The 12,713-nt window shown below is 37.3% G+C and overlaps 1 protein-coding gene across 2 annotated transcripts in view; it reads left to right on the top strand.

Moving 5' to 3' along the window:
- Positions 1 to 12,713, top strand: part of SDAD1 (SDA1 domain containing 1) — a 31,811-nt gene that overhangs the window by 10,401 nt on the left and 8,697 nt on the right. For both annotated transcript variants that reach the window (XM_005856640.2, XM_005856641.2), the window contains exons 7-16: positions 1,107 to 1,164; positions 2,263 to 2,337; positions 5,903 to 6,004; positions 6,581 to 6,650; positions 7,888 to 7,991; positions 9,558 to 9,615; positions 10,363 to 10,421; positions 11,050 to 11,126; positions 11,908 to 12,005; positions 12,113 to 12,189. In XM_005856640.2, the coding sequence (XP_005856702.1) occupies positions 1,107 to 1,164; positions 2,263 to 2,337; positions 5,903 to 6,004; positions 6,581 to 6,650; positions 7,888 to 7,991; positions 9,558 to 9,615; positions 10,363 to 10,421; positions 11,050 to 11,126; positions 11,908 to 12,005; positions 12,113 to 12,189 (778 nt within the window). The remainder of the gene's footprint in view (positions 1 to 1,106; positions 1,165 to 2,262; positions 2,338 to 5,902; positions 6,005 to 6,580; positions 6,651 to 7,887; positions 7,992 to 9,557; positions 9,616 to 10,362; positions 10,422 to 11,049; positions 11,127 to 11,907; positions 12,006 to 12,112; positions 12,190 to 12,713) is intronic.

Here is a 12,713-nt window from a genome sequence, read left to right as displayed (position 1 = left end):
TAATTATTTTAAATCTTTTTAAAATAAATAAATAAAATCATGTTTTATTTTTCATTTACAGTTCACAACCCAGTGACCAGACATTAAATAACTTACAAAGTGGTCACCTCGATAAATCTGTAGCCATCTGACACCCTTCAGAGTTGTCACAGTATTACTGACTATGTTCCCTATACTGTACTTTACATCCCATGTCTATTCTGTAACTGCCAATTTGTACTTCTTCATCCCTTCATCTTTTTCACCCATCCCTCACCTGCCTCCTATCTAGCAACCATCAAAATGTTCTCTGTATCTATGAGTCTGTTTCAATTCTGGTTGTTTATTTTGTTTCTTAGATTCCACAAATAAGTGAAATCATATGGCATTTGTCTTTCTCTGTCTGACTTATTTTACTTAGAATAATACCCTCTAGGTCAGTGATGGCGAACCTTTTGAGCTCGGCGTGTCAGCATTTTGCAAAACCCTAACTTAACTCTGGTGCCGTGTCACATATAGAAATTTTTTGATATTTGCAACCATAGTAAAACAAAGATTTATATTTTTGATATTTATTTTATATATTTAAATGCCATTTAACAAAGAAAAATCAACCAAAAAAATGAGTTCGCGTGTCACCTCTGACACGCGTGTCATAGGTTTGCCATCACTGTATAACAGGATATTGTAAAAATTAAGTTACGGAATTTTTATTAAACGTTTCTTACATACCGTTATATTGGCTGGGCCGCAAAAATATGCACTGTGGGCCACATGCGGCCTGCCGGCCATGAGTTTGACATGCTTGTTGTATGTGCCCTGCCCGGGGATCAAACTCGCAATCTTTTGTATCGGGATGATGCTCAAACCAACTGAGCTACACAGCTAGGGCCATGAGTCTTAATGACTGCATAATTTTCTGAAGTAAGACTGAGCTTAAGTTTAATTAGTATTAAATTAAGTAATCAAACTGTGGTTGACTAGCAACTTATGACTTTTTAAAATTATTATAGCTAGGAATTCTAACAAGTCAGAAATGTTTATTATATTATTTATTTTGTGCCATTGTGCTGTCAAGTACAATAGAATGAAAACTTACTTTATAACATTCATTTGTTTTTCCCCAGGAACGATGCCAAAACTGTCAATGTTATAACAACTGCGTGTTTCTCTAAGGTCACCAAGGTGAGCATCTGTATGACTGTGTGAAGGCACTGTTTGTGAGTGGTCTGCTTCTCCATAGAGAGTAAAGGAGAATGGTATATGAGGAAGAGGGAGTATGTAGTTCATTTTACTGGTGCTCTGTGTATACGCCATTTCCTGCTTCATCAACCTGTGCTTTAGAAGAGTCAAAATTATCATGAAGGTTCCCCCCCCTTTTTTTTTCTCTTAATATATTTTTATTGATTTCAGAGAGGAAGGGAGAGGGCGAGAGAGATAGAAACATCAATGACGAGAGAGAATCATTGATTGGCTGCTTCCCGCAAGCCCCCCACTGGGGATTGAGCCCACAACCTGGGCATGTGCCCTTGATTGGAATCGAACCTGGGACCTTTCAGTTCACAGGACAACGCTCTTTCCACTGAGCCAAACCGGCTAGGGCTCCCCCTTTTTATTGAAATTATTGGGATGACACTGGTTAATAAAATTATGATGGTTTCAGGTGCACAATTCTACATATGAGTGATGTAAAATGCTATGTATTAAACAATAGTGTTGATTTTATGTTTTTCCTGTAATTGTTGACTATTTTATTGGGCTCAGACACAGCTGAAAGATAATTAAGGATATGTTTGACTTTCTATTAAAAGGACTGTAATGTCACTTTTTTGTAGGGGGGAAGTAGAAATTCTTTTTTTTTAATTGATATTTTTATTTTTAGCGCGAGAGAGAAACATTGATTTGTTGTTCCCCTTATTATGCATTCATTGGTTGAATTCTTGTATGTGCCCTGACCAAGAATCAAACCCACAACTGTCATGTATCAGGATGAGGCTCTAACCAACTGACCTACCAAGCCATGGCATGGAAATTCTTGACAGTCTACTTGAAGGATAACTATGTAGAGCCTAGGTATTTTTATCTAAGATTTTTTTTAATTATATATTTTTTAGGACAAGTAATGTTATAAAAGCATTATGTTTTAATTGAGAAAATGAGCTCAAATCCCATTTTTAATTTTCTTTAGATCCTTTTGTGTACACTTATATAAAGAGTAGACAGAAGTATTTATTCTTTGTTGTAAGATAGGATGAGTAATTTTTTGTTCTGATTGATCTTTAGATATTAGTTGCTGCTTTAACATTCTTCCTTGGGAAAGATGAAGAGGAAAAACAAGACAGCGACTCAGAATCGGAGGTTAGTTTAACCATAAATGCTTCTGAATTTTACAGCTTATGAGATTTCATTATTGCTTTCAGGGAAAATGGTAAAATCCACGACTGCTTACATTAGAAAGGAATTTACATGTTACATTTATCCTTTATTGAGTTCTGCCATGTGGAGATTTTATAGTTTAGAATTTGTCACTTAACTTTAGTAAGATTGGTTAAGTAACTAATAAAATTTAGATTCATTCACTCTTGTTATTAGTTATAAAACAGTTACTATACCTCACTATATAAACTTAGAATGAAAATTGCTGCAAACACATTTTTTTTTAAAATATATTTTATTGATTTTTCACAGAGAGGAAGGGAGAGGGATAGAGAGTTAGAAACATCAATGAGAGAGAAACATCGATCTGCACACTCCCCACTGGGAACGTGCCTGCAACCAAGGCACATGCCCTTAACCGGAATTGAACCTGGGACCCTTGAGTCCGCAGGCTGATGCTCTATCCACTGAGCCAAACCGGTTAGGGGATGATGCCAACACTTTGAGGTGAGTATTGACATCATAGAAGTTCAAAGTGGGGGAATGGAGAGGAGTAATATCATGGCATCTTTAAAAGGAAAAATCAAGATATATTATATGAAATTTTATTCATTAAAAAAATACTTTTAATTAAATTTAAAAGGAGAAAAATTTCCCTTCCTATTTTAGCATTTTAATAAGCATACTGGAATCCTATATAATAATAAAAGGCTAACATGCAAATTGTCCCCTCGGGAGTTTGACCGACTGGGAATTCAACCGCTCACTATGACGTGCGCTGACCACCAGGGGGCGGCGCGGAAGGAAGGAAGGAAGGCCCTGACCGGCAGCCAGCAGCCAGGAGAAGGAAGGCCCTGATCATCCCTGATCGTGGGCCTCTCTAGTCTATATACATAAAAGGCTAATATGCTAAGTGTCTGACCAGTTGCTATGGTGCCCACTGACCACCAGGGGGCAGCTCAACACAGGAGCTGCCATGACGCACACAGAGAAACCTCTGTGCCCACAAAGCAACACTCGGCTTCCCCCAAGTGGGACACAGGCCCTACCACCACCCCAGAGTGACACCCCACCAAATCGCAGCCAATGGTGCCGAGACTCCATGGCGCAAAATGCGGCCCACAGCCCAACCCAGTCTGGAAACGGTAGCTGTGGGCGCTGGGTAACCGTCATATAGCATTCCTGGCTTACTCTCCCTAGCCTCCTTGCATTTCTTCAGCCCCGGAACATGCCTTGCTTTATAGCCAGGTGCAAACATTTCACACTTTAACCAAATGTCTGTGAAGCATTTTCACGTGCCTCATCTCATTTGATCCTCACAGAAGTCCTGGAGTAGGTAGATAGGAGACTTGGTGGAATTCTATTTTCTTTTCGTTAACTGGAAAATGGAGATTTAGAAAGTTTAGAAACTTGACCCAACTGAAAAGAAGAAATGGTGGACCTTGAAAATGACTTCAGTTTTTCTCACTGTGCAGAATATAGTCAAACACTGCTACAGTTAAATATTTTACCCTTTGTTCTCCCTGCGTGAACTACAATAATAATTTGCTTCGTGTTGACATTTGCTGCTGTGTTGCTGACAATTACCTAAAATAAGTTGGGGTGCTTCACTGGGCTGGAAAAAGTTTAGCTACATCAGAAAGCAGGTCTAATTAAGCAGGTTTATTCTATACATATAAAACACTAAGTTGACTTGCGCATGGGCGATACATACAAAGCTCTCCCTGGCGCCAGTTGTATGTGTGTGTTTTGGAAGGCAGCTATGCTCACCACTATACCACCAACGCAATGTGTGTGTTTTGATCTGTCATTGTTGATCATGAATTTGGTTGACACTTCTATTATAGAGAAAGGGCGAATAGCGATATTAACATATTTCTTCTAATTAATTTTCTTTCAATGTGCACAAATTCGTGCACTGGGCCACTAGTATATAATAATATCTTGTAATTCATTTTATCTTATTAAATGGTGTATGAGTAATACATTTTTATTGTAAAAAGTTTCAGATACTATAGATAAAATAGAAATTTGCTTGACCCTGTGTTATTTGCACTTCCCCATCCCTTCTTCACAGATAACTACTTTGTTTCCCCTTGCAGTTATATATGTAGGTGTGTATATGATTGTCTTATATGCACAGTAGGTTTTTATTTTTTTATTTTATTTTTAAAATTTTTTATTGATTTCAGAGAGTAAGGGAGAGGAATACAGAGATAGAAGCATCAATGATGAGAGAGAATCATTGATTGGCTGCCTCCTATACACCCCATACTGGGGATTGAGCCCGCAATCCAGGCATGTGCCCTGACCGGGAATCGAACCGTGACCTCTTGGTTCATAGGTTGATGCTCAACCACTGAGCTATGCCAGCCAAGCCACAGTAGGTTTTTAAAATATGTAAATAATACACATATTATACTGCAGGTTGCTTTCTTTGTGTCAATATATACTTACCAATGCATTTAGAGCTTATTCTGTTAGTGTATGTAAATCTGCCCTATGCTTTTTTTTAAAAATTGTTGACACTATTACAGTGGTCCAACATTTACCCCTCCCCTTTGCCTGTTCCACTCAGCCCCCACCTCCCTGTCCCTCTGGCTATCACCATACTGTTGTCTATGTCTGTGGGTTATGAATCTGTGTTCTTTGGCTAATCTCTTCAACCTCCTTTCCAGTCCCCCCCCCACCTCCACCTCCACCCCCTTCTCCTCTGGCCTTTGTCAGTCTGTTCCATGTATCCATTCCTCTGTTTCTATTTTGTTCCTCTCTGCCATATGCTTTTACCCTACACATCATATTTCTGAATATAAATGTATTATACTTAAAAATTTTCCTGTTCATAAATATTTGTTTCCAGTTTGTTTTTCAAATTAGAGCAAAGTTGCAGTCTGTCAATATATTATACTTTAATAAAAATTAAAAGGAAAATTAAAAAAGAAGGATCTCTTATGCTTTGAGACATCATAGAGGGACCTGAAGAGTATTATGCTAAGTGAAATAAGTCAAAGAAAGACAAGTATCACATGATCTCACTCATATGTGGAATCTAACGAACAAAATAAACTGATGAACAAAATAGATCCAGAGACATAGAAGCATGGAACAGACTGATGAATCTCAGAGGGAAGGCAGGGGTGGGTGGGGAGAGATTAACCAAAAAACTTATATGCATATATGCATAACCCATGGACACAGGACAGTAGTGTGATGAAGTCTGGGCAGGGGAGAGGTACCGGGTGGAGGAGGTCAATGGGGAAAAAGAGGGACATCTGTAATACTTTCAACAATAAAGATAAATTTTAAAAATATTGATATTTTTAAAAAAAGAAAATACAAAGGTAAAAATCAATGCTGCAGTCAAAGTCTTTGTTTATGCCTGTTTGTGCACATGGGAAAATATTTTTTATTGACTTTTAGAAATCCTGTTCATTTTTAATGGCTGTGTTCAAAGTGTGTAAGTATGAAGAAGTGGTTGAAAGGATTACTCTTAGCTTCTATGCAGACTTTCCTTATTTACAGTTTTACAAAGTAGGTTTTTTTTTAGGATGAAGGACCAACAGCAAGAGACCTGCTAGTGCAGTATGCCACAGGGAAGAAAAGCTCCAAGCACAAGAAGAGGTTGGAAAAGGCTATGAAAGTGCTCAAGGTGAGATTTGTACCTGGGAAATGAGGTTAGGAATCATTAGAATGTAGAAAAGGTTTTTAGCAAACGCTTTTAAGAATTTGAAATAAAGCACATTTCTGAAAGACTTACTAGTAGAAATGTGTAATGAGTTTTTAAGCACTAATTTTGGGATGAATTTAATTTTCAGCTCTAGCAAAATCTGTGACTTGAATAAATTAGATTAAATTTACTTTTCACTTGTTCTGATTGAGATGACCTATATTAGGATATCTTTGGTAGGCATATCTTCTCAGAAGTTTACATGAATAAAATACATTTTATATTTTGTAATGATTATTCTGAGAATCATTAATTTGGCCCTTACGTGGTTAATTTTTATATTGCCAAATTCCTTTAAGTTTTACTAGTGAATCTTAAAAGACAAAAACCATCTATACTCTTTTTATGAAAGAAAGGTTTTTGGAACAAAGATTTTGTCTTCTTTTTAAACAGTGTGGTGGACTTGATGACAACTTTTAGCACATTAGCACATTTAACCCCAAGGGCCTCATTACTGTAATTCAGAAAGTAAATGTTTTTTCTTTCCCTTTGTTTCAGAAACAAAAGAAGAAGAAAAAACCAGAGGTGTTTAACTTTTCAGCTATTCACTTGATTCATGATCCTCAAGGTACTATAATTATGACTTTGCAATTTCTTATTGGCCTGATCTCTGCCTAGTTAGTTTCCTACCTTCAGAGTTACCAGGGAATATAAGATCCCTGGGGCTTAATAGACAATCAGTAAATACTTAGTTGTTACTAGTTGGTGGTAGCTGTTACTAGTTTATGTTCTGAAACAGTGATTCTCAGTCATAGCAAAATAAGAAAAACATGGAAGAACAGCTCTCTCTAAAATGTTTATTTTAACAACACAATAATGGTAGGACAACATTGTGCTTGACTAAATGAAAAATTGATGATCTTTTGTCCTTTTTTTAAAGAAAAAACAAAAAACTGGTCTGTGGAAACCAAAAGTTTGAGAAACCTTATTCTAGAATACCAGTTCTCAAACTGGAATGCAAATTGGACTCACTCAGAGAATTTGTAAACTATACTGGTGCTTGGGTCCTGTTATCCCCAGAGACTGATTAGTTGGTATTGGGTGCAGTTGGACATTGGGGCTTTTATTTTTATTTTTTTATTAGTATTGATTTCATAGAGGAAGGGAGAAGGAGAGAGAGACAGAAACATCAATGATGAGAGAGAATCATTGATCAGTTGCCTCCTACACACCCCACACTGGGGATTGAACCGGCAACCTGGGCATATGCCCTGACCAGGAATCAAACCATGATCTCCTGGTTCATAGGCCAGTGCTCAATCACTGAGCGACACTGGCTGGGTGACATTAGGGCTTTTAAATGCTCTGTACAGTAGTGTTTGCTGGCCCCTCCTCTAGGTCAGTGTTTCTCAAACTTTAAGGTGCATATAGATAGAATCACCTGGGGATCCTGTTAAAGTGCAGATTGATTCAGTAGGTCTGGCTTGGGACCTGAGATTCTGTATTTCTACAAAAGTACTGTGTGGACCAGCTGCTGGTGTTCTGTGGACCACATGTTGAGAAACTGAAGTTGAAGAACAACTGTTAAATGGAGCACCTATTAAACAGTCACTCAGCATGTTGATGCTTAAAACCTTGAGCATCCTTAAGACCTAACTTGCGGCATTATTGAAACTGTATTGCCCCGTGTGTGAATCTTTTCACCTTCTGTCATACTGCTGTTTATACCATCCTGGTTCAACAGAGTGATTTCAGGTACAGCCATACCAGAGTCGCTGATCTAACTCCTGCCTTTCTCTACATCTGTAAGATAATGTTGTACAGACCATGGACCCATAGTGTACTTTTCTGATACTTTCTTTTAGATTTTGCAGAAAAACTACTAAAGCAGCTAGAGAGCTCTAAGGAGAGGTTTGAAGTGAAGATGATGCTCATGAACCTCATTTCCAGATTGGTGGGAATTCACGAGGTTTGAATTACATTGTTTCTCTTGGTGGGTATTGGAAATAGAATTATTTTTGCTAAAAGAAAGCCTCTAAGGTAGTAGAGTGGCTTAATTTTATCCCCCAAATCATTTAAATTCATACAATTTAGAGAAGAATAAAATCTTTTACTCTGAAAATACTATTATTATAATTTTTTTTCTTATTAGTAAGTATAAATGTTAAATTGTATATATATTTATGGACAGGACATTTTGTGTTCTATTTTTCTTATTTTGTTTCACATACATTTTTCTGAGCCAACACAACCTACATATTTTTATTGCCTATTACTACATTTCACAGTTTATTCCTTCATAGCTTTCCTAAGTTCCAGACCCCTCTAGTAGGAGATTGTCATGTTTGCAAAGCTGAATTCTGTGCTCATTTATTTTATGTTAAGTTAGACTGCAAGAGCTCCTTGGTGATTATATAATATACGTATGGAAACTTCACACACACTCTTGGACCAAATGGCATTGTAGAAGAGATTCCCAAAAATTTAGGCCGTGAAGAAATGACCATTGAGGTTGTTCCCCATCATTTTGCTCTTGTGACTAGTGCTGCTATTCTGAAAATCATTGAATATGTTGCTTTCTTAAAGAAAAAGTTTAATGAATAAAGTAAAACAGGTTTGGCTTATTTACTGAAAATTAAACAGTATAGACATAGATCAACTTAAAAATGAAAGCACTCATTCTCTTTCTCTAAGAAAAACAACACTTTAGTGAATAAACTGATTTTTCTCTATGGTCTACAGATCTAAGGCAGGATTGCCAAGTCAATTCTTGATATATTTGTGTGGTAATTTTATGTCCAACCTGAATTTGAGCTTGATAACCAAAAGCGGTTTGTAATTTAAGCATGGTTGATGGAAATGATACAGAGTTTCACAACTGACTACAATTGGACATCCATCTTTATATTGAACCCAAACCTTCCCTGTTACTTTGGCCATGGTTTTGTTCTGTGGGTAAAATAGAAAAAATTAATTTATTTTCACATAATGAACTTTGATAAAGACTAGTCCATCTCCAAATTTCCTCTTCTTAAAGTTAAAAATTGCAACTGCTTGCCCTGGCCGGTGTGGCTCAGTTGGTTGGAGCATTGTCCTATACACCAAAAGGCGGCAGGTTCAATTTCCAGTCAGGGCACATACCCAGGTTGTTGGTTCAACCCCAGATGGGAGGCAACCGATGCATGTTTGTCACATCGATGTTTTTCTCCCTCCTTCTCTCTCTCTCCCCCTCTCCCTTTCTCTAAAATCAGTTTTAAAAATGGCAATTGCTTTAATAACAGGACCCATGTCACCTTGATTAGGTATACTCCAGAGTGGTAGTGTTTTTTTCTCTAAAATAGAGCTCTGAGTAATTCCTCCAAAGTGGTTGGTCTGGTATCTAATAATAAAACCAAAATTGTGGTGTTTTTGGTGATCAGATTATACTAGATGCTATTTAGATTTGAACTTAGTGATATAATTGGATTTGGAAAAGTGAACTTATAGTTTAGCTTTAGTTACAGAAATTTTAAAGTTTGCGTTTTTCCCCCCACAGCTTTTTCTTTTCAACTTCTATCCCTTTGTGCAAAGGTTTCTGCAGCCCCACCAAAGAGGTAAGTCGCACACTCATATGTTTCTTTGGTCATCTAGGTCATCTAGGGGTTAAAATAACCATCCAGAATTTTTTCTTCTGTAATTTGTAAAGATAAAGAGTTAGGAGTGAGATGTGTTGTTTCAGAGAAGGGGAGAGAAACTCATGTTTTCTTTCCAGAATCTTCCCTGGGTTAATTGTTCTGCTCATCAACTTTAAAAAATAATTATGGGTGGTGGGGGTGGAAAGACGAATGAATTGGTTTCTCAAAGCAAGTCTTTTTTTAAAGTAGTCCTTCATCTGCAGTTTTGCTTTTATAGCTTCAGTTACCCGAGGTCCAAAAAAAAATTTAAATGGAAAATTCCAGAAATAAACAGTTCATAAGTTTATATTGCACACCATTTTGAATAGCTCCTTCAAAAGTGTAACATTAACACAATGTAGCCAATTTCTTCCTTGAAACTTAGGGTGGTCACAAGGGAATAGAGTACTCAGATCCTGTATATGTCCAGGTGAAAATAAGAGTTTTAAGGAAAGAGGAAGCAAAATAAGGACAGTAGGGAGTGCTGGGGCAGGTTCTATTTTAGATTATGCGATTAGACATTTTGATAAGGCAGCAGTTGAGTAGGTGCTTGAAGGAAGCAAGGGGGCGGAGTGTTCATGTGGAGTAAGCAGCAGCGTTAGGGCCAGAATGTCCTTGCCATGTTTGCTATAGTTCAGAGAACAGCAGTAAACCCACTATGACCTTTCTAACCTCTTACATTTTTAGAAGTAACAAAGATCCTTCTGTTTGCTGCACAAGCATCTCATCACCTAGTACCCCCAGAGGTGAGAAGTCTTAAACCTTACTTTTGTCTGGATCTAGTGCATCGCAGTGTTACCATTAAGTATATCATGTGGCTTTTCCCACAGGGATTACTGTCCCTCCCACCCTTATTTATTTATTTATTTATTTTGAGTAGAAGCGACTTTAACTCTTAGGGAGATATATACAGAAGTTTACTTACAGAAATTGAAAAAAAATTTACTATAGGAAGTAAACTGTTTTGAACAAGTTGTTGAGAATTCTTATTTTAATTGCCAAGTTTTATGATGGGAGGTCAAGAATATGAGTTTGTCCTTACTTTTGGTTAAATGTGATTACTTTTCAAAGCTGATAATGCCTTTCTTTGATTTAAACGGTATTGGGATTGGATTATCCTGGGTTAAAGCAATTTCTTTAATCCATATTGAAAACTAACCTTAAAGGAGAGCAAAATTTAATCTGAAGTTCGCTACAGAGACAAAACCCAAAGTAGAGTATTTTTATCTGTCCTCCTCAGTCTTAATTCCGTCACACTCCCAAACTAAAGGTGGAATGCTGTTTCCTACTGTGAATAATCTGTTGTGCTTCATCCTCAAATATTTGAGTAGGTGCAGATATCTTACCAGCACTCTTCTTTTATTCCCAATTCAGGTCATTCAATCCTTGCTCATGACTGTGGCCAACAATTTTGTTACCGACAAGAACTCTGGGGAAGTCATGACAGTAGGGTATGTAGAATGTGGCTGGAGGCACTGGATGTTTTTAATGTACTAGGTTAGCTTTACATGACCAGGATGGAAGTTTCAGCTGGCAGTGTGGCCTCAAAATATACTTTAGTCTTCTCAGGAGGCTTGATATTTTTACTTTATTGGTTAGAATTTTGAGGAGGGAGTCAGATAAAAGATATTTATCTTTCTAATCAACATTTTGTTTTTTTACTAGCTTCACTTTTTCAAATGAATGATTGTTTGGCGATCAGCATTTTTCTCCTGTCTCTACCCTGATTTCATATCTTCCTCTGGAACAAATGATTTATTGTTGAATCACTCTTTAATTCCTAGACAGTTCAGTAGCCCTTTTGATTCATTTAAAAATGCTTAATGAGTGTGAGTACTGGTTTAACAATTATCTAATCTGTCCTGATAACTAAGCAGTATGTTGAGAGCTACTTTTTATGGACTTATAACAGCTCTAAAGATCTTTAGCTTTTCTTATTTGACCTAGTCCCGTTTACCCTTAGAGTTAGCAAGTGAATGCTACCATTATTTACTTTGTAAAGAAGATACTATTTCCTATACCACTGGTAGGGAAAATGGTAGTAAGCTCTCTGGAACAAAGCCCTCTAAGGCTGCCCACTCTCACATTCTCTCCTGTGTTGCAGTTTTAGAGACCTAAGCTCTATAAAACCGAACTTCTTCTATCCCTTTTTAGTCTTTTTAGGACACCTTCTTAAATTGAACCATATGAAATTGCTTTTTGGGTTCTTTTAAATGTTTTTTCCTTTTCTAGAATTAATGCTATAAAGGAGATAACAGCTCGATGTCCTCTAGCCATGACTGAAGAACTTCTCCAAGACCTGGCTCAGTATAAAACACACAAAGATAAGAGTAAGTTGCATATTAGTCTCTGTAGACCAAAGAATATAGGATGATTCATTTTTATCTCAAAAGACACTTAGCTCTGGAGTTTCTAAATTAAAGGTATTATTTTACAGATGTAATGATGTCTGCTAGAACTTTGATTCAGCTCTTCCGAACACTGAATCCTCAGATGTTACAGAAGAAATTCCGGGTAGGTGAAGCGTGCATATGTTGATCTAAAGGTATGGTCTCAGAAGGTGAGAGTGATCCTACAGTTTGAGTTTAAGTGTTTGTGAGGCTTACATTATGAGTATTGGTGATATGCCTGGTTTATTCTTTAAGCTCAGAATACAATTGATTGAATACCATTGCCTTAAATATTTGAGGACAACTGAGTCTTATAGATCAGTCAGGCTGTTTAATCAGTAATCGATTGGAATCCCAAAGATTAATCAGTAGCTGATGCCAGTATTGAATGGGCAATCCCCAGACAGATACCACCTCTTTGGAGTTGCAAGGGAAGAGAGATGGGTGTATGTGACAGAAAAAGAGATGGTGATCTCAAGACTTAAGAATCAGAAAGGAGCCCTGGCCAGTGTTGCTAAGTGGTTAGAGCAGCCGTGGGCAAACTACGGCCCGCGGGCCGGATCCAGCCCGTTTGAAATGAATAAAACTAAAAAAAAAAAAAGACCGTACCCTTTTATGTAATGACTAGGGGCCCGGTGCACGAAATTC

The sequence above is a fragment of the Myotis brandtii genome, unplaced genomic scaffold (assembly GCF_000412655.1).
Source record: "Myotis brandtii unplaced genomic scaffold, ASM41265v1 scaffold1038, whole genome shotgun sequence".
Taxonomy (NCBI): domain Eukaryota; kingdom Metazoa; phylum Chordata; class Mammalia; order Chiroptera; family Vespertilionidae; genus Myotis; species Myotis brandtii.
Note: the sequence above shows the minus strand (reverse complement) of the source record. Positions and strands in the feature narration are given on the sequence as shown.